Source organism: Ambystoma mexicanum, chromosome 2q (assembly GCF_040938575.1).
Source record: "Ambystoma mexicanum isolate Mex_15411 chromosome 2q, UKY_AmexF1_1, whole genome shotgun sequence".
Classification (NCBI taxonomy): Eukaryota; Metazoa; Chordata; class Amphibia; order Caudata; family Ambystomatidae; genus Ambystoma; species Ambystoma mexicanum.
In genome coordinates this window covers 1,292,403,115-1,292,429,428 of record NC_090924.1, presented here as the reverse complement: position 1 = coordinate 1,292,429,428, position 26,314 = coordinate 1,292,403,115, and the positions used below count along the sequence as shown (strand labels likewise).

Genomic DNA, 26,314 nt, shown 5'->3' with positions numbered 1-26,314 from the left:
TCGTCACATCATTCAAGGATGATTTTGTTGAGTGAAAATTGACAGTCTCTCCTAATCTATTTTGTAATTCTGTGTCCATATTTTATTTATAGACTATTTTTGTTGTTCAAATGTTTGAGTTTTATTAGTTTATATGTTGGTTCAAGCACGTTTGGCACATTGTCCTAGAATAAATATTCAGAAACCCCAAAGATTCACGTCACTGTGTTTCTGATGATTTTGTAAGGTTTTGTTGCATGATGTGTGCTACATGCTTTGTCCATTTTAGGAAAAGAAACTGTTTAATTTAATCATATTGTCGTTGAGCATTCATAGATCTCACTTGTTGAAAAAACTATTAAATACTTGTTTAACATAATGCACAAAATGCGTGATATTTATTGAATACATTGGCCCAAATAATATTAATCTAGGGTATACACATTCTCTCATGATCCACTGACGGTTTAAAGAATGAGCTTTTTACGAAAGCCATGACAACAATGTGTTGCACGTCAAACATCTTAAAAAATTGTTATTACACAGAGAAACAAAGGCACAAATTTTGCCTGCCTAAAGAAGGGATTTGCTCGATCACGAAAAGAGGCCACATCTGTTTTTATGCCCACTTTAATAGGTATAAAAAAGGAAAAGTCACACATTGTATCCACTGGCCAATATAGCTCTTTTAAATACGAATATCACAATTAAGAGGGATACCGATAGAACTATAGGTAAGCTTCAAATAAGGTCAAGTGGAACAGCTGAAGGTCCTCAGTTAAAATGCCCCCATTGATTCTTTGCCATTACACTTTTGGACAAGATTTGAAGCCGACTTTGATTATCAATCTGGGACAATCATGATTCTTCTGCTCCGAGCCATAAAACATGACACTTTAGCACAAATAATGGTGATGGCATTAAGAATATATGATTGGAGGCTCGTTGAACTGGAAGAGGTTGTCATCAAACAATTCTTCAGATAACTCTTCATCGCCATCAGCAAAATATGTGGGGAATGGAAGACCTTCAGTTGAGTTTCGATGAGCAACCAAGTCTGAATCTTTAACCTGATATGGAAGATGAAAGAAAAAGGTGAAGGTGTTAACAAATTAATTGCATGTTTTAAAAATGTATGCTTCAACAGTGAATTATTTTTCAAAAAGGTTTACACTGCTGTTATAGCTATAATTAGTGCTTTATTCTAGTCTATGTAATAATCATTGACCAGAAATGGAGCACAGATGCACAAAAACAATACAAAAAATAATAAAAAAATAGAATTTGAATAGGTGGAAAGAAAGTGAACAGATACAATTACAACTGCAACTTAGCCAAAAAATCTGCTGATCAGATCCATAGATCAAACCAAAACAAATGACTCACTGCAGTAAAATCAATGCTTTTAATTGTGTGCATATCTTCAGGTTAACAAGCAGAAGGAATATGTGTCTGCTAAAAGAAAAAAGAAATCAAACCGCTGCCAGGCTAATTGAGTACCCATTTACTTTACTTTATTATAGTTATACCGCGTACCACTGACCCAGAGGCTTAATGGAATCCAAAATAACAAACAGACAAAAAAAGGAACAGACACAAGGCCGAGTCCTAGGGTAATCCCAAAGCATTTGTGAGGGGCTGATTGGTCAGAGGACAGTAGGAACAAGTTACTTACCTGTAACTGTTGTTCTCCAGCATGGGTCTGGCATGGATTCACATGCTCATGAATATTCCCCGTCGTCAGGCTGGGAATCCTCGGTAAAGAAAAAACCAGTATCAGTTTCGTTTCTGATCTGTCTTTCGTAGTAATAACCAATCACTGGTCTCTGCGTCATACTGACCACAGCCAATGACTGCCCTCTACCTAAGCACCGCCTCTGGCAGCCATCTTCAGATTTGGAAGCACGTGAAGTGGCAGTATGACCAAGTGAAGAGCCGCAGAGGGGTAGGCGGGAGGGTTCGCATGTGAATCCATGCCAGACCCATGCTGGAGAACAACAGTTACAGGTAAGTAACTTGTTCCTTCTCCAGCATGGGGTCTGGCATGGATTCACATGCTCATGAATAAAGAATACATAGCAGTACACACATGCACAACCACGGGAGGTGGCAAAGGCTCAACATTAAGCATTGCATCAAACTCAACATTAAGCATCTTACCTCCCTACCAGGCTCACCTCAGGCGAACAGGTTGCGCAGCACTGCTTGGCCGACCCTGGACTCCTCCCTGGAATCCCGATCGACGCAGTAGAACTTCGTGAAGGTGTGCGTCGACCTCCACGTAGCAGCCCTGCATATGTCCAGCAGGGGCACACCAGAAAAGAACGACGTGGTAGCTGCGATCGCTCTGGTGGAATGGGCTCTCGGACGGCCAGGCAGCGGTCGGTTTGCCAACCGATGACAGTACATGATACAGCCGGAGAGCCATCTGGAAATGGAAGCCTTCGAGAGAGCCTTCCCCTGATTGACAGGTCCAAAATTCACAAAGAGTTGTGACGTCTTCCGAAAACACTTCATGCGGTCCACGTAGAACTTCAGCGCTCTAGCCACATCCAGCGAGTGCAAAGTTCTCTCAGCCGGCGACGAAGGCGACGGGAAGAATACAGGCAACACCAAGGGTTCGTTGAGGTGGAAGTCCGACGGTACCTTGGGCATGAAGGAGGGGTGCGTCCTGAGCACTACCCTCGTGTCGTGAAAAGTCAAGTACGGGGCCTTGCAGGAAAGGGCCTGGATCTCTCCCACCCGTCGTGCGGAGGTGATGGCCACAAGAAACGCTGTTTTCCACGACAGAAACTTCAACGGGGCCGAGTGCAGAGGCTCGAACGGAGGTCCCATGAGCTTGGTCAGCACCACGTTGAGCTCCCACGCCGGGGCCGGAGCCTTCACCGGCGGGAACGATCTGAACAGTCCCTTCATGAACTCTTTCACCAGACGATGAGACCACAAGGACGTCCGCCCCGTGGTTCTGGTGTATCGGGAGATCGCAGCAAGATGAATCTTGATGGACGCGTGTGCCAGCCCAGCTTTGGCCAGCGTCAGCAGGTACGGCAGTACTTGGGGAGCCGTAATCCGTAGAGGGTTAATCTTCTGTGCGTGGCACCAGACAGAGAACCTCTTCCATTTGTGTCCGTAGCATTTAAGAGTCGAGGACGCCCTGGCCTTTGCAAGAACCTCTCTGCAGTCGGCCGGTATGTCGTATCCTCCAAACTCTAGCGCTGCAGGAGCCAGGCCTGCAAGTTCAGCGATTTCGGGTCGTGGTGGAGGATGGCGCCTCCTTCCCTGGAGAGCAGATCCGCGTCCACCGGCAGCTTGATTTGCGGGGACGCTGACAAGTCCAGAAGGTCCGGGAACCATATCTGCCTCGGCCACGCAGGTGCGACGAGGATCATCCTGCACTGTGACCTCTTGAGCTGGTTGACGAGCCGGATTAGCAGTGGCAAAGGAGGGAACGCGTAGAGGAACAGGCCCTCCCAGGGAAACGAGAAAGCATCGCCCATGCTCCTCGCCTGGGGAAACCTGCTGGCGAACCTCCGGCACTTGGAGTTCGTCGCCGTCGCGAACAGGTCGATCTGGGGTGTGCCCCACCGTCGGAAGAGGCGATCCACTAGATCCTGCCGTAGTTCCCACTCGTGGCACGAGCGCAGCTCCCTGCTGAGTGAGTCGGCGATGGTGTTTTTTATCCCTGCCAGATGAAACGGCACCAGAAACATCCCTTGGGCGACTGCCCAATGCCACAGGTCCTGCGCCTCCTTGGACAGTGCTGGGGACCTGGTTCCGCCCGGTTTCCTGATGTAAAACATGGTGGTGGTGTTGTCGGTGAAGATCCTCACCACCTTGCCCTTGAGGGACGGAAGGAAGGACCTGAGGGCCCAAAACACTGCACGGAGCTCCAGGACGTTGATATGTAAGGATTTCTCCGTCGGGAGCCAAAGGCCTCTTGCGTGCAGATTTTCGGTGTGCGCTCCCCACCCTTCCAGGGAGGCATCCGTGGTCACTGTCTCCTGGTGGGCTGGGGTCTGGAAGTCCATGCCCGCCGTCAGATGCGCGCGGGTGCCCCACCACCGGATCGCTCGTCGGAAACTCTCGTCGAGTGTGACCCTTTCCTCGAAGCTGCCCGTCGTTTGGATCCAGCGCGCGTCCAGGAACTCCTGCAACGGGCGCATCTGGAGCCTGCACATGGGAATGAGGTAGATGCAGGAAGACATCATTCCGAGGAGGGACTTGATGGACCTCACCTTGGCCGCGTCGGCCACCAACATCCGCTGCACCTTGCCCAGGATGGTCCTGGTCCTCTCCTCCGACGGGGAGGCCAGAAGGGACACTGTGTTGAGCCTCGCTCCCAGAAACAGAGCGTCTTGCGCGGGTACCAGGTGGGATTTGGCGTAGTTCACGGAGAATCCCAGGTCCGTGAGAAGTTAGACGGTCCTTGCCGTGTGAACCACGGCGAGCTCCCTTGTCTTGGCTCGGATGAGCCAGTCGTCCAGGTAGGGGTAGACGTGGATCCCTTCGCGGCGCAGCTGCGCCGCCACCGGTGCGAGGCACTTGGTGAACACCCTGGGTGCCGACCGTAGTCCGAAGGGGAGGGCTTTGAACTGGTAATGACGCCCTTGGACCACAAACCTGAGGAATTTTCAGTGCCCCTTCAGGATGGGAATATGGAAGTAGGCATCCTCCAAATCCAACGACGACAGGAAGTCTCCTTCCTCCAGCTGACCCAGGACGTGCTGGAGGGTGACCATCCGGAACTTTTGCGCCTTGATGAACTTGTTCAGACGTCGCAGGTCCAGGATGGGGCGCCATCCCCCCGTCTTCTTCTTCACGAGGAAGTATCTCGAGTAAACTCCGGAGCCCCGAAGCCTCTTTGGGACGAGTTCGATGGCGCCCTTCCTGAGCATCGCCTTTACCTCCAGGAGAAGTTGAGGGACGTGAAGTTCTTTCCTGGCCACGGGGGGGACGCGCGGACACTTTCTTTGAAACTCGAGCGCGTGGCCCCGGGCCAAGGCGTCCAGCACCCAACGGTCGGTGGAGATGGACTCCCACACGCTGACGAAGCTCGCCAGCCAGCCTCCCACCGGGGTGCTTCGGTGGGGGCCCGACCCCACGGCCGGTTCAATCCTGCTTCGACGAGGCTTTGCCGCCTTGTCCTTGGCGACGATGGCGGGGTCCGCCAGACTTGCCTCGTCCTCTGTAGGCCTCCTGAGACGACGAGCGGGCCGCTTGACGGTAGGAGGAGAAACCGCCGCCGGAACCTTTGGAGGCGCCCTTGCCTCCGCTGCTCCGAAAGGGCGTCCGTCGTCGTTGCAGAACTCCAAGGGCCCGGGCCGTCTCGGTGTCCGCTTTAATGGCCTGAAGGGAATCGTCCACTGTTTTCCCAAACAGGTTGTTCCCATCGAAGGGCATGTCCAGGACTCTGGTCTGAACGTCTTGACGGAAGTCCGTAGCCTTGAGCCATCCACGCCGCCTAAGGCAAACGCTGTTGCCCAACTGGCGGAACCCAGTGTCGGCGATGTCCGTCGCAACGGTAATGGCGTGGTCCGAAGCCACCTCACCTTCCTGCAGGATCTCCAGGGCCTCTGCCCTCTTGTCGTCCGGCAAGAAGTCCAGCAGGGGAGCCAGTTTGTACCAGAGCTCCCTGTCGTATCGGGCCACGATAGCCAAGGCGTTGGCAGCTTTAATCGTCGTCGCTGCAGACGAGATGACTCTGCGTCCCATAGAGTCCAATTTCTTTCCCTCGCCGTCCGGTGGGGAAGTCGATGTGGAGGCCGCACCCCCCCCCGCTTTTTTCCTGGCCGCCGCGGAGACGACGGAGTCCGGGGTAGGTTGCGCCCAGAGGCACAGGGGGGCCGTGTCCGGGACCCGGTACTTTTTCTCGTACCGGTCTCTTCTAGCTGGCGTTGTGGAAGGGTTCTTGAGGAGGGTGAGGCCCTCATCCCAAATGTCGTCCAATAGAGGCACTGCGAGGACCGTCTTCCTCTTGGCCTCGCGCCGCTGATAAAGGAAACCTTCCTTCCTTCTTCTCCTCAGGGCAGAGTTGGAAAAGCTCGGATGCCCTGGCGATCATGGAGTGGAACGATCCAATCTCGTTGGGCGGAGAAGCCCTGGTGGGAGGCGACGACGGTACATCCTCGTCGTATACCTCGTCGTCCGTACCCGTCGCTGCCGTGTCAGTCCCCGTATCATCCCCTCGGGTGGACGGGGAGGAGGGCTGGAAGGGGCGCGACGGCTGAAAAGGAGGAGGAGGGTGGATCCTTCTTTTCTTGGTAGGGGGAACCCCAGAAGGTCCCGGTTCTGGGTCCCCCGACGGGAGAGGTTCCGTCGGCAAGGGTAGTCTCGTCCTTATCTCTGAGCATAAGGACTGTATAGCCAACAAAATGGCCGCCGAGCTGGCTCACGGCGCTGGCAGAGGGGAATCCGACGGGCGATCAGGGGCCCCGTCGGTACCCTCGACGATGTCGTCGTCACCTGCGTCGGGATCCATCCCGACGGGCCGGTCTTCTTCCACGCCGAGGCCGTGGCTTAAGACTTCGACCAGCTCCTCCTCCGAGGTTGAGGCCGAATCTACGACGACGCCCTGCCCCCCCTTTTTCTTCCCCACGGGGGATTTCACGGGGGTCCTATCGATGGGCACAAAAGAGGACTCCCTCCGAGGTGGCAGGGAGACTCTGAGCCCCGAGGTCGCCACCACTGGCGTAGCCTCCACAGGCTGAGCCAGGGCCGCCGCGACAGACTCGATAGAGGGCTTGGCCGGATGGATTAAGGCCTTCACCACCTTAGGTGGGCTCACCGCCTTATCCTTGAGGGGGGGGACAGTGCCTCGCTCCCCCTCCGCCTTCGAGCTCGACCGGGGCCTCTCTAGGAGCCTCGCCGGGTGCTCGGCCTTCCTCTTACCCGACCCAGAGCGTTGGCTCGTGGTTGATGGTGCCGGGGAGGGTGCGCCCAGCCTGGCGCCCGTAGAGCCCGACCGTTCGGCGCTCCCGGTGCCGGGGAGGGTGCGCCCAGCCTGGCGCCCGTAGAGCCCGACCGTTCGGCGCTCCCGGTGCCAGCGGACTCGCGGTGCTTGGCCTTATGTTGGACCCCCGTCGCCGGGGCGTCCTCAAAGGTCTTAGAAGACCGCTCGGATTTCTTCCTCTTCTTCTCGCCGGACGGGCTCTTCCCTTCCAGCCAGTAGGCGAGACGTTGATGGCGGTCCTTCATGGTCCGCTCCGACATGTTGCCGCAAAACGCACAGTCCTTCTCCACGTGCGTCTTGTCCTCATGTAGGCAGTAAAGACAAAAAGAGTGTTCGTCCTCCTTGAAGACGTTCTGCAGCTGGCATCCAGGGCAGACCCTGAACAGCTTTCCGGGCGTCGAGCTTCCCTTCTCCTGGGCCATGACCGGGCCTGAGAAACTTCTGGAGTCCTCCAAAAGCGTAGCTCGACGAAATCTTCACCCTTGAGGGGCGCAGACGAATCCGACACGGGTCCCCGTTGATCGGATGGAGAGTCGGTGGAGCTTGAGGCTCTTTTGACCGAAAAAACGAAGTTTTTGAGAAAAAACGTGAAAAAAATAGCACTAACGCTCGAGAGCAATAGCACGAGGATCCCAACACATGAACGTGCCGTAAAAATCTGAAGATGGCTGCCAGAGGCGGTGCTTAGGTAGAGGGCAGTCATTGGCTGTGGTCAGTATGACGCAGAGACCAGTGATTGGTTATTACTACGAAAGACAGATCAGAAACGAAACTGATACTGGTTTTTTCTTTACCGAGGATTCCCAGCCTGACGACGGGGAATATTCATGAGCATGTGAATCCATGCCAGACCCCATGCTGGAGAACAGTTGTTGTAACTATCTAAACAGAAAAGTCCTAAGCCTTTTCCTAAACAAGGCAATCGATCCCTCTTCCCTGATGTCTGGAGGAATAGCCTTCCAAGCAGTGGGTGCTGCTGCGAAAAAATGCCCCTTTTTTACTTGGGTCGTCCTATGGGCTGGAATTCTGAGTTGATTGGTGTTATTTGATCTAAGATGGCGTACATTCGATTTTATTTTCAGCACCTCCCTCAAATATAGTGGCGATGATCCTGTCAAGCACTTATGAGTTATAAGAAGGTGAAAGTCAATTCTGGCTTCTGTAGGGAGCCAGTGTAGGCTCCTTCTTGTCTCTGAGACATGATCCCTTCTTTTGAGATCCATGATGGTTCTGACAGCATTATTCTGTATAACCTGAAGCAGACTTAGATCAAACTTAGACAGGCCAGCTAACAGACTACTACAATAATCAAGCCTGGAACCAATTATGGTCCTGGCTAGTATCTTGCTGTTTGCTCTCGAGATAAAAGGGTGCGCTTGAGTCAGCAGTTTGATATAGTAGGAGGCTGAGGACACTAAGCTGTCGACCTGTGCCTTCATGTTGCGGTTACAATCAAAAAGGACCCCCATCATTTTCACTTTATTTTTGGTTTTTATGACACAACCGTCAATTTGAAACTGGGAATACTCCGTTCCCATCTTTTGGGTTCTGGCCTCAGTACCTACCAGCATCAGTTCAGTTTTACCGTTATTGAGGGTGAGCCCCACTGTAAATTATACATTATTTACCCAGTAACCGTCGTTCTGTGGCTTGGACCTGCTTGGAATCACATGCTTTGCATAGGACAACATTGAGTAGTTGGTGTAAATTGTTCCATGGCGCCTTGTTTTCGAGTTTGAAAAGGGGCACTGATGGGGGGGGGATTCCTGTCACACTATCTCCATCGTATGTGTGCAGTACCCATGCGCTGTCACATCCTCAAATTGTGCAGACTTTACTTGTGAGTAATGAAAATGAGAAGTACAAAATAAAATAATTTAGCGAAAGCACCTGGGTTTGGAGGAACGATCTTAAGGTAAACTAATACTAATGCATGGCCATTATTTAATAAATTGCTAGAATTTAAAGAAACTGGCAATGGGATTTTTAGGACAAAACTCATGAAAGTTAATATTCATAGTGTTGCTATATTTGTACCAATCCCCAAAACAGATTGATAATTGTGTGAAATGATATAAAGAAACATGTTCACTAATAACTGCCAGTTATAAAGGCCTGAGACAAACTGGGCCATAGTGTTGTGCATTATCTGTAGAGTACAGTGACATGCCCTTATAAGGGTGTTACCAATTAGTAATGGGGTAACAATAGAGAGGTGAGCTATCTTAACAGCGGTCTGTTGCTTATTATGTAATCCCAAAGGAGAATTGACTTTTCCACTGCCTCAAGGTTTCTTAGAGTATGATTTTTGTTATTTATACTTTATATTCTGAGCATTTTGTAAAAAGAACGTTAACAGTTCATTTAATCATTGTGCCTATAACTACTGGACAGGCAAGATACTTGTGCAGGTAGGTTATTGGCAACATGCACATTAAAGATGGTCCATCTGACTGCAGTGCTCCTCCGGACCCGACCATTGCCTTGTCTTATCATGAGATGGGAGCCAACATTATCACAACAGATTCCAGTTTCCCCCCACTCTTGCATTCTTAGACCAGGCAGGTACAGCTATAGATGTGAAAGGAGGAGAAGTGATTGGTCCCAGAATCTGTTGCAACAGTGGCACAGCAATGTGTAATTTAAGGATGAGACTATGGCCCAGAGCTTTCAAGTAAGGAAGAGTATGAGCACAAATCTGCAAAAAAGGGATGGCACAGGAGACAGCAGTGGTGGCGCGGTAGAGCCAGGACTGTGGAAAAAGCAGAGGAGCCACAGTGCACATGGGATGTGTTGTGCACCTGCCTGACTGTATCACAGGATTAAGAGACCTAATGAGGAGGAGGTGCCGAAGAGGAATTTCAGTTCCTACACAGGACACATCCCCACAGATCTGAGGGGACCAGTTGCTGGTTGTTCTGGCATGATGTGGGCAGGAACCCATATTGAGATGGGTTCTGTCAACTGGTGTGGTAATCGAGCAAGTTCCCAATACCTGCCAAAGTAGACCAATAACGAATGCTGGAGCAGCTTCTATGCTACAGTCTGTACTTCCGCTCTCTATATGGTAGAGAGGCACAGCTGACCCCAGCCAAGAATCTCTATAAGGTAGCAATGGACGAGCAATCAAGGCCTAGCTTCTCAGGAGGTGATGCGGGCTGGTTCTTAAGTACAGTGTAGTCCCCGAACACCCACAAAAGAATATCCACACACTGTATTACTGAAAACACCGTCTTTATATAATTAATATTCAAAGGTATGTACACAGTCACAATAACGCACTTTGTACTGGGAAATCAACAATGATAAATATATACAATTCTAAAGTTGTACCACCAATGTTATCAAATCTCATTAAAGTGCATCAACTGTACGGTTAAAATGTCACACAGATCAATAACAAGGAAACCAGCAATAGAGATAGGAAGGAACGCAAGATGGTTGAAACAAAAGGCAGATTTCTGGCCCCTACCACTAGACAGTTCTGTGTGGAGATCCCCCCCCCCCCCACCTGGGCAACCTGTAAAATAAAGATATATAGCACAAGCTCAGTCCATATATTGTTCACTAGTCTTATTTCCTCCTATTAAGGATTTACCCATCCAATGTACCTGGTGGAGTAGAGTTCTTCAAAGCCGCGTCGAAGGATCCTTCTTGAGTGACTCCCTTTAAAGCAGGAGCCACGGATCGTCGAGAGGCGTCGAAGATGGTGAACTAGTCGTCGACGGCGGCGATGAGAAGTACGAGGGTGCCGAGACCACAACGTCGATCCAGGCGGTGCTCGTCAGTGACGTCCAGCGAGGATGAGGTGTGCGGGGCACCTCGGCGATAGATTGTTCAGGACGGCAAAGAGTTTCTGAAGAACGGTGGCCCAGCAAGGGCGTCGAGTCGAAGTCTTTGTGGCCTTCAGGTGGCAGGAAACCCACCGGCGGATTCTCCTCAGCGTGTTGGTCGTCCTAGACTTTCTCCGGCGGGACAAAGCAGTCGACGTTGCAGACAAGGGAGTCCTTTGATTCAAATGTTCCTAGGCAAAGGAGCGGGCGGCTCGGTCGTTGGCGACACAGCGTCAAGTGGTCCCCACGGCTGGGCAACACAACTTCGACGGGCCTCCAGCGGTTACACAAACCTGCGAACCCTGGTCGACGGCAATGGACTTCGACAGCAGCGAAGTCCGGGTGCTTTGCTTCGTTCTCCTCAGCGGTCCTGTCTCGGGTAGGCAGCCTTTAGAGGGTCTGACTTCCAGGGAGCTTCGGCGAAGGTTAGCGGTGCTCGATGGTCCCGCGGAGCACGGGAAGAGGGTGCCTTACCAGGTCCTCTCTCGGATCAGTCTTCGACGAATTCGGCAGCTTTCAGATCAGGTCGAAGAAAATGCAACAGCAAGTCCTCTTCTTCCAGCTGGGCGTCGAGGATCAGCAGCTCCAGTTACTCTTCAAGTGTAGACACAGCTTCTGAACAATTTCCAGTGGTGAGAGGTCCCCAGATATACTATCCTGTCTCTCATCCACACTGCTGGGCCAAGCCCCACAGCCAATCATACAGAAGGGCATTCATGCAGTTAGTCAGCCAATCAGGCACACAGTGCATCCAGGCCATCCTCCTCCCTCTCAGACACTCCAAAACAAGGAATGTGGATTGGGACAAGTACCCAGCCATTCAACACTACACACTGCATTCAGGCCAGTTTCGGGCAGGGCTGTCTCAGTCTTTGTCTATTATACCAGAAACCAGACAGCCACAACAAGAAGTGCATATTGGTCACACACTCCATTCACCCAGGTCCCACCCACAGGGCCTACCCACAACATACAGTCACTGGGAAGGCTCCAGCCAGTCTGGACTGGACTTCACAACACCACCATATATGGAACTTCCACCCAACAGCCAGTCAGGGGGAAGGGACAGAGTCAGGGCTTCCCAGGACTTTGGGAAAACAAGGTAACAGGCAATAGAAAGCAAGAGGCCACAGGGGCCATCATGTTTTCTATTAGGAATCAACTGATTCCAATGGCAGGGCCTGGGTATTCCAAAATTGAGGATACTCAGAGCACCTGTCAAATTCAGCATGGAGCTGCCACCAGCCCATACCCTGCTCTGCGGGCGACCCACAGGTGCCCAAAAACATACACTAGGGGCACAGGGTTGTACCTCCCACCCATGGGTGCTGTAAGGGTATCCCATGGGTCAGTTCACCGAACAAAAAGAGAGAGCTGCACCGCCAGGAGTCCCACATGAACTCCTGCGCGGAAAACACAACAGAACACACGATAAAAAGGCAGTAAAGGACAAGGATACGGAGGCCATGTCCCTCCGATGCATTTCCAGCATCACATGGATGACGTGGAAACAGGCAGTTATACACTGGCGGATCCTGAAGAGCAATGGCAGGAATATGCTTGGTAAGAAGCATTGATTGACAGTTGGTATTTTTGGAGCCGAACATTCAGATAGCAGCAAAATGGAATCTCCAAAACAGGACAAAAATAATACCAAAGACGACGCAGTTTGAAATGGGGTGGTACACTCCTGTTTGGGTGTGCTTTAAGGCTGCCTGAAATTCTAAAAGTGCCCATTAGAGGTGCGAGTGTATGAGAGCAAAATCAGAGGGACCCTGCAAGACCGGAATCCTTTGACAATCGGCCACAGTCGACGTTAAGACAGTCAAATTCAGAGTGCAACCTATTGTCTTTGCAATGCTTTAAGATATCTCGTGATGGAGCAGCTGTGGCGGACACACAAGAACAGGGACCCTCCAATGCAGTAGTATCTGAGAATGTGCCTATGAAATAAGAAAGCCTGGACATCCTCACAGAGATTAAAGAGATTCAAAGTGACATCCAGGCTGCCTCTCTAACAGAGCTAATAGGTTTGGTCAACTAGGTAGAGGACAGTTTGGAAGCTTTGGATAACAACCCAGTGTCGACTAATCTCTTAGACATTCATTCTGATGCATGACTTCGAGAATTGAGCTGAGGGAACACGGTTTGATTCTCAAGGTGGATGACACGGAGAATCATTATTGAGGTCAGCCGTGGGCAGCGTATCACTTCCTGCGGAGTGCAGGGATGCAGACTAAGCCTATTTGAGACTTGTCCACCGTTTTGTATTGGCAGCATTCTGCTTCAAGCATGCAGTGACCACCCATTTGCAAGTTATCCTGTGCCTCTGACCGCCATACTGGGAAACCTGCAGAAGCCATCAGGGTGACTCCCAAAGACTCCGGCATACTCAAAAGTGGTTTTGTAATTCTGAGTTTGGAATCTGAATTAGATAATGCACAGGCGGGGAGGTACGCAACATATTACCACTGAAGACTCCAAAAAGAAAGAGGGAATAGAAGGTCCCATGTGGTGGTATACTGCCAAGCGTTTGTGCAAGGTGGAGTAGGACTGGGGATCTCGCTTGGCCCCAGTATTACAATGCATGATGGAACATGGAATCCATGGCCCCTCCTGAACCCCCGCACCCTATCCAGTTCACTCCCCCAAGAACCAGATAAGGGACGTTGTCATAGCGACCAGCTTAGTAGAAACAGTTAACACCACTTTTCAACCAATAGAACGTTTAACAAAAGGGTAAATAAGATGCTGAAAATGTAATGCAGAATCCAATTAACTGACCTAAATTTTGAAAACAACCTGGGGAAGGTTTCCCCGGCAGACCAGCAGATGAAAATCTATCAAATCACATTTCTTTTTGGGCTCCTTCAAAGTGGAAATATGTCATTGGACAGACAGTGAACCGAAATATGCATTTCTATTCAAGGTCTGAATTGGTGGGCAACTGCTGCCATCCATATGGTTTGGCGTAAGACCCCTTAACATTGACTAGGTTTGCTATGGCTGATGAGCCGTATCCCACAACATATGGAGGGCTGCAGGTTGCCCAACGCTAAAGGCAGGCAAAGTATGCATAGATTTTGAAATATATTTGCTCTTCCACCATCACAGTACCATTGCTTCCTTTGACTCTTACTCTGGATTATCGCAAGGCACCAGTCCCATATTTGTTTAGCAAACAAGCAGAACTGTAGACGATGGTAAAAAAAAACACCTAATTTCTCCTGAATGAATACCCACCAAATTTGAAGAGACTAGTGTGTGTTATTTGGCAGGATTTTTCTCAAAAGATGAAGTACATTTCTCTTTAGCATGTCAGTGAACGTAGAGCCAGATGTGTATTCCCTGTGGTGTCGGGACAATATGGATACCGGCATCTAAAGGTAGGTTTGCGAAGAGGTGCAGGTGCTAAAAAATTGTAAGCACACAGCAGCTTGTTTAGCAAAACATGTGTCGTGTTTGTGTATCACTATTAAGTGCATTAGTGTTGTGATGAGGTCAAATGCTTACCCTTCTCCACAGGGGTTAAGCACCTAACTCCAAATCTAGGAGAAGTGGGAGGAGAAAAGGTGGAATCCAGAACCCACTCTAGTCTTCAGGGAAAAGGCAGCAAGACAAACCCTTGTGCTAGCATGCTTTTGAGCAGACCCAGGTCTCCAGCCTTGCCTCTGAGCGCCCATGTGCACCAGTGTTCTTTTACTACTGCAGATGCTGTCAAGCAAGAGAATCAAGAAACCAGGAAGTGACGAGAGAAGATGGAAGAGACTGAAGCAATTGCTTGCCCGAACATAGCTTCAGTGCCGCTGGGACCAGATCATTGTAACAGAGCAGTTGCCGAGAACAAGAGAGACACCAAATAAAGCCATGCAGCAGCACAGAGCAGCCACATTGCTACCAGAGTGGCCGCACAACGAACGGGACCAGTAAAAGCTGCCGTTAGTCTTGCAATGGGAAATCACACACTAGACCACCATGGACTTTCCAGGGGATAGTTCCACGGACTTACCCTAGGGGTCCCCGATAATGCGACCCCAGATAAGAACTTTACAATTGACGTTCCTTCACCGTTAGATTGCCTGGGTGATACGCCCATGCAGAGAAAGTGGCAGGGTTAAGACATGCTCTTAAGCACACATGCATGCCCGGGGAGGAAGTCAGTAGAATGGTGAAGGAAAGCAAACCAACCCTCATCAGGGACGGGGTATATAAGCCGGGGGAAGGAAACAGGAAATGTGGGTGAATCGGGTGAGGTCAGAGGAATAGGTGACCAAGAGACCAGCAGAAGGAAGGGGGATGTGGCGGATTTGACAATTAAAAGGCCAGCTCAATCCTTGAGACACTTGAAGAAAGAACTATCACCCTGCAGCTCATTTACTACTTCCAAAGAACTAAGCAGGAATAGACAAATGTAAAAAAAAAAAAAAGAAAATCATTAACTTTACAGTTGTTGGCCTCATATAGCACTGTGGCACACAAAGACTTAAGAGTTTTCAGCAGTATCTGCACATACACATGGCTATGAATTGGATAACATCAAGAGTTTCAAGAATTTGAACTGAAGTGAAACTCATCTCCTGTAACATTCTGCACACTTTCCGCTCACCCTCCATATCAGCTTCATGATGAAAAGGGCAGGCCAAAGGTAGTTCTTCAATTATGATAAAGAAACTACAAATACAGTAATACAAAGACGTCCACAGATTGAACAGTGCTTTAAATATGATGTCTAGGTCTAGAGCATCACTGGTATAAAACAAGTTGGTGGCATTTTGGTTGTCCTTAAATGTCCTCGAGAGTTCCTCCCTATAGTCTACGTGGTCAGATTGGAACTTTCATAGTTCCAATTGCTACTTAGTCTTCCTATAGCTTCTTGGTCCTGAAAAACAAGGCAGAATCATTCAACCTGTGTTTTTACTCAATTATTGACTTCCACTTGGCTGCCATGGGAATCGTTGAATTCCAAAATTAAGCATGGATTTATTATGTTTTCCAAAAACATAGAATGAATGCCAAATATTTAGGCTTGGAGTTGCAGGATTATCTCACTCGAACTGCTACCTGAAGCTCTGGCTGCTGGCTATGCTCTGCTCCAGTTGTACACCTCACACTAGCCCATCCCTGCCTCACACCATCCATCCCTGCCCATTTACAATACTGATCTTGACCTAAAAGAGGGTCCAGGAGGACTTCTGCAAAGCACCAGGCCTCAAACCCTTTCAATATAATATCCTCACCTCATGACGTACAAGAAATTGAAAAAAAAAGATTCACATACACAGCAGTGAAAACATTCATAGAAATACTTTGGGCAGGGGATAAAACATGCATTTAAAGGTCAGCCATAAAACACGTTATTCCACTGATCACCCCAAATAGTAGCACAAAACAGTCCTAAATGATCACACACCTTTTTAATTTGACAAACCAAGCAAGCAATACCAGACACAACTTTCCCACATCATCGATCCACATGGAAGATCAGGTCATCATGAGAATGATCGAAGATCAGCTTACTCCAAACCTCAGCATTCAAATGGACTACATATTCTAACAAAGTGTTGGACACAGGTTTCTTGCATTATAATCAAATACCTGGTCAGACGATTCTCAAAGCCACCTTCACCAGGAAAACAGATTGCACCCTCAACCCTTTTCCACATAATCAGAGAAACCCGCATGCATTCCCACATCAAATTCAACAGGACCAGTGGCCCTGCTAGAATGCACAAACCCCTATCTCACGTGACACTGGCTGGCAGGTAAAGGTAGCATTTTAAAAGAGGAATAAAGGCCAATAACATGAGGTAACTGACAAATCTGAACACTTTGCCCCACAGGAGGGCCCGTCGCCCCCTTTGAGGCTAGGGAGGTGAGCCCGCTTCGCAAGATCCTCCCTAGGGGTTAGGGCAAGTGGAACCTCACTGGGAGGGACTCCCCTCTTGGTGACAAGGACTCGCATTGCAGAGCCGAGCTCCCAGTTCAAACCACCTTGTCTGCATATATGGATGTGCAAAAGACTTTAATACCTTCTGCAAACTACTTTATTCTACAAAGATCCTTCTTTACATGTATTGGCTCCTGGCAATGCTGAACACAGCCTGAATATCATGGTCAGCGAAGAAGGATGCAGTTTGCTTTATTCGTGTGACGTGCATCAGAGAGGAAACTCCCATGGAGGAAAGGGAACTGCTACGCAGAGGTGGGACTCTGCATTATTGTTGCTGTGGAGGGACAGAGCCATGATGGGCCACAGAGCCATTGTCAGCAAGGAGGGTGAGCATGCCTCGAGCTGACAGCCTGAGGGTTGATGTTCTAGCTGAGGTCAGCGAAGGAACAGAGAGGGAATGCCCACATCTCATCTGGTGGCATGACCATGAATGAGCGGTGGTGGGACAGTAACAGATGCTGAGACTAGATCGTATGAGGGAGCCCGAGCACCCGAGCTCTGCACACGTCTGACCGTAGTACAGAGACAAGTAGCCGCAGTGAAAGCCGACAAATTTATGGAGGCCTGAGAAACCTGGAGAGCAGATCATTCCAAGGTACGAACATTGTGAATAATGACTGGAAAATCCATCCAGGTTATGGGAGCCTGGGAAACCAGAGTGTGCAGGACCCTATCAAAGAGGGATTGAGGAAGAGATATGAACAATTTGAATTAAGGCTGAGCGATTTGAAGGTGCAGTAGTGAGAGAACGACACATAGGTGGCATTTTTGTTGCTACAAACTTTTATTAAAGTATAAAACAGGGTTGGGGAAAGGCCTCGCTAGCCCCAACACTAAAAGGGGATTCCCTGCCTCAACATAAATCTTAAATGGGGCAGTCAGGATGTCAAAAATAAACACTGTCATGTTAAAACCCTAACTCTAGCCCGCACACAAACAACTTAACCAAGGAGTGTCTTCGTAGTAGATCTTTCACAGTTCTTTTCAAAAGTTCCAAACACAAAGTTCCAAATGGTGCAAAAAGAAAAAGGTCCACAGAGGTCAAGAGAATGTCTGCCTTCTCTTGACTTTGCCACAATGTTCACAATCCCAGGGGTTGTCTCCCTTCCCAAGGTTTCTCTTCCTTTTACACAGCCAACCGGGTTCACTCTTTTCTCCCTGGTACGGTGACTAAGAAGAGTAGTTACAATTGTTCTTATATGGGTGCGAGTCCCATAACAAACACAACTGTCTTCCCAGGCAGACCTGGTGTATTTTCCTGCCAAGCACTACCTTCTGCCACAACTGTCCTTTATATGGGTGCAAGGCCCAGACTCACCTGGCTTTCACAGTTTTCCTTCTAGGTAGGCTTGGTGTACTCTCCTGCCAAGTACTACCTGTTGCACAGCTAACCTGGTTCACCTTTCTTCCAGGTACTATGACTATGAAGATGAGCAACTGGGATATATCCTTCAATCTTCCGCTTTCTGGATAGGCTTAGTTTGCTCACCTGCCAAGCACTTCCATATACGACCAAAGATGTAACAACTTCTTCGCCATCACTTTCAGGGTCCCAGACCCCAGGTTCAGGGTATTTCTCCCGCTGCCTTACTTGCCACCACCTCTTCTCCTTATCAGGGTCCCAGACCGTAGGTTCAGGGTATTCCGTTCTCCTTTCGGCTTGCCCCCACTTCTTCCACTCAACATGGTGCCAGACCTTAGATACAGGGTATTCTTTGCCCCTTTTTGCTTGCCACAACTACCTCTGCACGTCGGCGTCTCAGACCCTAGGTACAGGGCATTCTTTCTGTCCATTTTGCTTGCCACAACTACTTCTGCTTCCAAGCGGTTCCCAGCCCCTTTGTGTCCCTGTGGGTTTGGCTCATGAGGGAGCCCGCTTTCTCCCAGCTTCCTCTGTCAGCCACGTGGCTCATGCTGCTTGTGAAGGCTCTGCTTGGTCTGCAGCGGCTCTGCAGCACTAGCCTTCCTTCAGGAAGTTGTCTTGCTTCCGACACCTCAGGATCGCCTGCCGCTTTCGTGTGCTAGCCTGCAGTACCAGCAATTAACTCTGAAATGGCTTTGGAGATATCAACCTCACCCTGGGCGTCCCAACGTCTTTCCCAGGTGCAGCAAACAGTACTCTTCCTCGCTGCTCCTCCAGGGAGGACTGGTTTTCGTTGGAAGTCGTCCTTTGCTTTTTATTTGTTCATCAGGTTCTGCAAAATTGAATAGGCTGGTCTGAACACTGCAGTTCTGCAGGGTGCTCTTGTGCACTCAGTGCACCTTCTTCGTTGCAGTACTATTCTCCAGGATCTCATGACTGCTCTGCATGGTCTCAGTATAATTGAGAGGACAAACCTTTACCTCGATAGCATACACAAAAGTATGGAGGAGTCTTGCACCATGGAGAGCGTAAGAGGATGAGGAAGCTGGGATTGTGGCGGAATTGCACCGCACCTCTCCTAGGGTGTCACCCTATATCCCATGAGGGTGTACCCGCTCCATAGGACCCTCCCACTGTGCACCACCCACAGGGGGGATTATTGGACCGTGGCTGCAATGCCCTGGCCACATGAGAAGGGTCCTCCCCGACGGGAGCAGAGATGACATCCAGCGATTTGTCAAAGAAGGCAACAGAAAGGTACAGAAATCTTATAGGACAGGATAGACAGCCACCCTATGTCAAACAATTTGGGTGAAAGAAAATTACTTCGCTGAATATAATAGGACTTTTCAGAAACCCCAATGCATAAAAGGAGGCAGTGTTTTTGTTTGTTTGTTCTCTTCACCACAAGAGAGAGCTTTCTTTAATAACAGGAGAAAGTGAAACCCATATCTTGAAACTAAGACTGGTAAGAATATCCTGTTGTGAAAAAAGCTACTTTGAAACCGAAGAACAAACCAAGCATGAATTGGGCCAGGGAGAGCCCCTGCTGAGGCCATTGTACAAATGTCCCCTTTCCCTTTTAGATGCTTTTTCTAAAGCGGTATGGCCAGTTAGTTGGATAGGATTCGGACTGAAAAACTTTATTTTGGACTTTAAAATGCACCCTTAGTTTTTGTTTTACTAGGTAGGGAACTTCCCTCATAGAGGTTTGGCTAGTTAAGCATTTTGGTTCTTTTATTTTAATAAAACTCACTGAAAATAACTTCTAATCGCCCAAGTCCTTTTTCTGGTTTGCCACATAACACACACAGAACTAAGCATAGGCAGACCAGATCAGATGAAAAAAACTGTAGAAGAACCTACAACAAGGCCATTAAGTGGGCTAAGAAGACCTACACTGCTACCCAAACAAGGGAAACGGAATATTTATAAAGCAAGATCAAACCCATTTCAATCAAAATATTCCCAACGAAATCTAGCAGCGCTGGAAGGGCTTTCTACTTGGAATCCAAACAGCAACCATCTTTTACTCCATTAAATTGAGCTCACCTCCTCCAATTGACATTCAGGCCTATGTCAAAGGAATAAGTGGGAAATGTAGTTCTAGGAAATCAAGGATCCAACCTTCCGGTAGAACAATGCACAGTGTCATTCATGTATAAATTCTACCTTCAATCATAGCCAAAATCACAGGCCTGGTTAACAAATATCTCTTAAAAGAGCAGTGTTCCTATCCAATTAAAACAAGCCATTATCACTGGCAAAATTACTACTATTTTGTAATACTACATGGCTGAGTAATGAATAAAACTCATATGCAGCCCGACACTATGTCCAGCAGCGATCCAATCAAAGGTGAAACAGGTACAGCCCGATAGGTATGTCTCATTCGCCTGTAAGGTAGGATGGGCCAAGGACCAGCTGTAATTTTCCCGAGGGATGTGAGCTAGCACAGTAGTCCAGACAAAAATAGTGCTGAGGTACCAAAATAAAGGAATTTCCAACCAAGGTTCTATAAACTTAGAACTATAATAAGCAAACAACTAATCAAAAATACTAACACCCACCTTTGTAAGGGAAACATATAATTCAGACTTTGAAACAACAGGAGCACTCTGCATTTGAAGACAGCGGTGCCCAGGCAATATTTTCAGCAGAAATGTTTAAATCACTGAAGTTGTTTCTAGAAAAAAGGCGGGGAGTGGGGTCGTACAAGTCACTTTTGGCCTTGTAAAGCAGGCCACAGCGGCAAAACCACCTCAAATTCCTGTAATGCTTATTATTGGGGCTCAAAAGCATTGAGCCAGGCCACTAGGTGCTCTCAATGGGTTGAGACGGCGTCATGGTTTTTACCAATGGATTGTGGATGTTGAGACAGTTGAGTTGGCTCGAGACAGTCCAATGATGCGATGCTGTCCTGTGGCAGTGATGGGCTCTAAATGGGTAAATAATAGGCAGGTCTGATTGGTGTAGTGGGGGCTTCAAACAAGTGAATTTGACTCAAGGAAATCCAACAGTTCAATGCAGTTCTTAGGTGGGGATCAGCTACAAAACAGCTTGAGTTCAAGCGATGGGTCAGGACAGCAGCTCGACAGCGCAACGAAAAGTGGCAAGTGTGAAAAGGCCACTCCAGATGCATGAAGTGTATGAGAAGTGCCTTGAAACTATGGAGTTGGCTCGAAAACATTGAAACTGAAAAACAAGGGTCCAGATTAGTTTCTTGACTTCTGTGTTTGGGGGGCCACCACCCAGGGTATCCAGAGGCAAGGCAAGTATTTATTTTGCACTTCTCAACCAGGAAGGTATTTAGAGGGCACTTGCAGGGTACTGTCCCCTTCAGTGAGCAGGTCGCTGGGTATCAGTGGTCTCAGCTGCAGTAGACCAGCCAGAGGATCACCCCAAATAAAACCGTTGGATGAACGAAGATGAATCAACAAAGGTCATAGTCTCCACCCTTATATTGGTAAAAAAAGCCACAGAGGATTGGTTCCCTTCTATCCTTCTGTAATCTTGGTTGCTGTGTTCAGAATATTCTGCCTGGTGATGTGATGTCATACGCAGAGTGTTTGGTCTGCAGGAAAAGAGGAGGTGGATAGGAAGTTTGGGATCCCTAGGAATTCCCAAGATGGTGGAACACTTCTCTTACTGGAAAGTCGTCTCCTGAGCAACTCTATTGCGCTCCCCTAAACTGTCTGCTTATATCAATGCATCCCTGTCAATTAGCACCCTGATGCGATATCCCTTGGCCTGGCAGAGTCTGTCCTTTCGAGCACCGGACCTCTCCCTGGCCCCTGGGGGAGGTTCCCGGCTTCCTGGGAGGTGACAACCCTTTTCCAGCAGTGTTGTTATCTACCCGTAAGGTTGGTTTGGTTTATTATTTATATAGCGTGCATAGCCCTGAGGCAACTCAGCACTTAACTTATGACAGGTCACAGTAAGTGCAATACAGGCCTACAGCGGAATGCAAAACAACAGAGGAGTTACAGGGAACTAAAAACAGGTCATCAAGTACAAAGGTAATGACATAACATGGGTTAACAACGACAAAGGTCAAATAAGTCTACATAAAGGTTTGTGCAAAAATGGTTCATTTACTTTAGTGAGGAACTGACACACAATTTGGTCAGAGCAGGTGGCAGATATATACAGCATGTAAAGTTCACCACTTATAGGGAACTTTGGCATGTATATAATAAGTCAAATCAGGTAGCAAGAATATGTACGAAGATCGTTTGTCTCTTGTAGGGAAATTCAGCATATACATAATAGGTCAAATCCGGTAGCAAGGATATGTAAGAAGGTCGTTCGGCTCTTATAGGGAACTTCATCAAGTACATAGTGGGTCAGAACAATTTAGCGGGATATGCAGTATAGTACGTTAGCCCTTGCAGGGAACAATAACATGTGCATAATAAATTAGATCAAGTAACAGAGGATCTTTAAGATGGTTGTACGCCTCTTATGGGGGATTTCATCAAATACATAGTAGGTCGAATCAGATAGCAAGGATAGGCAGTATGGAGCGTTAGCCTTTTGTAGAGTACTACTGGGTTCATTCTGGATCAACATTGTTGTAAGCGATATCATTGGTGCAAGATACATCATAGTTAGAACAGGGAGAATATGCTAATGTAGGTTCGCCTCGTGTTACTGAGAGCATAAGAGGTGAAGAGGGGAACATAAGTAAGTGGAGGTGGAAGCAGGACGGTGCAATCCGGGAGTGGTTAGGAAACCAACGGTTCAGGATTAGTCAACATTAATACTGTAAAGCAGGTAGCGATCGGGGGGTTCAAAACAGAACAGTATACGGAGGAAAAAGTAGTTCCAGTACTAATATGCAGAGTTTCATGAACCAGGGTAGCTGATATGTATTACTGCAAAGGTAATGACAAGGGGCTGTGCATGTTTAGCAAACTTAACAAGCAACTTAACGCAAACATTCCTACAGGTTTAAACAATGTAAACAATGGTAATTGTACAATTGTGCAAATAGAGGCTAATGGCAATAAGATTACAGGTAAAATGGTGGCCAACATCTTGGAGAAAAGAGCGTGTGGAGCCGAAAACATGTACAAATCACATTCATAATAACGTGTGAGCGTTAACCACAGTAGGACAGGGTCGTAGACGGGAAGGAGGAATAGAGCAGTGAAAAGAAACCATCAAAGAGAAGAGAAAGTCAGCGCGAAATGTTCAACGCGGGTGCAACGCTAGCGGCGCTGGGCAGCAAAATGTTTGAATAGTTCCCGAGTTTTTTACAAGGATCCAATAGATAAAGCATTTGCAGCGAAGAAGTTATGTGAACATGACACAGGGCAAGGAGCCAAGTGATGGGGAGATCAGGGAAATGTTAAACGATTAACTAAGTTGCCTTTTCTAGCAACCATCAATGCATTTGTTATACTGGTCTCTCCTTCTTTGTGGTATTTAATATATTCTTTGTCTCTAACTACTGTGGTTAATCCCGATTCTCTCAATTGTGATAAGATGGAGAACGAGATACTCTCGACAAACCTGACCCGCACTGCCCGTTATTCCCTACTTCCTTCATCAAGATCAGACTACTTGATTTGCCACCATGCGCAAAATGCTAGTGTTCTGGTTAATCTTAATTGGATAACACTTCTATAACTGAACTCTCAACCTTCCACAAGTATACTACCCATCACTGTCTCATATACACATTCAAATATAGTGCTCTCTTCAATCAAATTAAACTTATTTCCTGTGCTGCTGACAGGCTTGACTCCCTTAAATCCACTATAAATGACCCATCCCCAGAAAGAAGTAGTCTGCATCCCAGTTCACCGGGAAGTCAAGCATCTTGTAAGCATGTGGCAAAGCACCACCTTGTTTTATGATTTTATATAGGGATCACCTGTGTTTATACTATCGTCAATTTGGGGAGGTGTGACAAAGTACAAGTCTTAGGCTAGAAAATGTGACTATGGGGGACACAGGCCAACACCCACTTTGTGAAGCAGACCCTGTAGGATATATGGAGGATCCCGCAAGCTCACCAATCCATCCATAGTCACCTTTGTTTGGCCTCTCGGTAGCCCATGGAGACACCAAGCCGGTTAGTAAAGAATCCAAGAAGTCAAAGTAGCTCAGTGAGGAGGAACTGTGGACCCTCAGAACAGAGGATAAGAAACGAAAGGAGGGGTGGAGGCAGAGCAAATCAGAACTCGGTGGAACATCAAGTAGGACAGAGAAGCCGCAGGACAAAAAGGAGGTAAAAGCTAGAAGAGGGAAAGTGGAAGTGATAATGAAGGTGAGGTGTCGAAGGACAAAGGCAACAAGGGGTAGCTGGTAGAGAACCAAGCTTGTGAGGATACTCCTATATTGGTGGAGTCGTAGCCAGGGAGTACCCTAATAGCCCAGCGACCCCAGGATCCAAAGCAATCTTGCAAAATGTCTTAAAGTATTTGACACCTAGCCCACATTTAGATGACCCATACCACTAGTGGGTGGCAGCGGTTTTGCCAGAGATGAAGTGCTCGGCCTGACAAACTACTAACGCCAAAACAAACAACTTCAAGAGCCTGAGAACCTGAGAACCTGAGAAGGAAGTGCAGAGCATGCAAACCACACTTACTCTGTAAAGATTCTATACCCAAGAACATGATGAAAGCCAAGTTGGACCATTTACTTAAAAACCTGTCACTGGAACCTCACAATTTGTCCAATTTCTGTCCTATATCCCTTCTTAATGTTTCTGCAAAATACATTGAGTATACAGGCACTGCACAAATAAGGTTATTGTTAGAGTACTTAAACACTCCTTGATCCTTTTCTGAACTGTTTTCACCCTCTAAACCAATTCTTGTGGCACCAAAGGTAATCTCCGTCTCGCTGCTGATGGTAACATTGTCACTGCACTTATCCTTTTTATCATACATGTCCGAGGCAGTCATCAATGGGATGCTAATAGAATGGGCTCTGTCAGATAGAACAGTTCTGAACCAGTCCTGCTTTTATCCCCTTCTTTTACCTTTGACCAGTGAAGTTCTTCAGAGATCTTCCCATGTGCCTCTATTATTTGACCTATTTCACTGTGCATGATACTCAGATGATTCTTATTTTGGATCAAGGTCTGGGAAGCACCAACTATTGGTTCAAGGAGTGAATGGAGGAAATGTGTTTGGGTCGCCACTGGCTAAATCTCAATTCAAAGAACACAAAAGGGAAGACTGAGTGGAAGAGCAAACTTTGGGACTCAACCACACTTACATGGAGCCCCTTCCTACTCTAGCATCCTCAGTTCAAAACCTGGGCTCTTGATGTGGCCATATCATGGCCTCCTGTGTGCCTCTCTGCGACCTCCTAGGTATAGTCAAAATAGTCTCCAGAGAATGATACCCCCAGGTTGAGATTTGCCCCTGGGATTCAAAATCTCTTCCATGGTGTTAAGGGGATCAGATGAGTCCTCCAGTTGCAGCAGCAGCCTAGACACCCTTTCATTTGCCGCTCTATTGCCACTCTGCAATATCTCTATTCTGCTCTCAAGTTGAGTAAAGGAGTCTGTTGCCCAGTATTGGAAATTGCTGTGTTGTGGTTGGGTCAACTTCACAATGTCAGGCCACATTATATAGACACGTTGGAGGTCTCAATTGCATATACATGTTCTTGGGAATAGCGTCCAGTGATGCCATTTCCCGCTTTCAGTCTTGCCATAGTCCTGCAAACATCTTGATCCACATCCAGCTCCTCCTTATGCCCAGGTACTTCCACTCACTCAGCAAGCAGCTTAGGGTCAAAAGAAACTCCCATGCATGATCGTCCCATATCTACAGAATAGAGCTCCCTCTCCACTGCAGCTCTCTTCACTTCACTCCTGAACAAAACCATCCTTTCAAGGAAGACCGATTACCTCAGCTGCTACAGTAGCTAGGCTCGTCTCCCTTATAGATTACCAGCGTCTCCAAGTGGCACCAAGTTACTGCAGCATTTGGCTTGGCTGCTGGCAATTCCATGTAGGAAATCCCTTACTAATGTATGAGAGGAAAGGTCCTTGAGACCCCCTCCCCTCCATTTAAACCCCATGTGCAGATTATGATTTGTCCACCAGCCACCCATGCGCCTGTGACCAGGGATGCGGGATGGCTGCGGTACGACCCATCGTTGACCAGAAAGCTGATCCCAGACTCCCTTTTGAACCACAACCAGACTCCATTTTGTACATGGTACCACAGGCCTCATAGACAAAGGCTGCCTGAAGAGCTGCAGCTCTCCCT

General features: G+C 48.2%; 1 protein-coding gene across 1 annotated transcript in view; it reads right to left on the bottom strand.

Annotated features, from left to right (window-relative positions):
- Positions 1–593: 593 nt before the first annotated feature.
- MRPL3 (mitochondrial ribosomal protein L3) overlaps positions 594–26,314 on the bottom strand; it is a 440,961-nt gene continuing 415,240 nt past the window's right edge. The window contains exon 10 of the mRNA XM_069648722.1: positions 594–1,049. Coding sequence (XP_069504823.1) covers positions 900–1,049 — 150 coding nt within the window. The 3' untranslated portion in view covers positions 594–899. The remainder of the gene's footprint in view (positions 1,050–26,314) is intronic.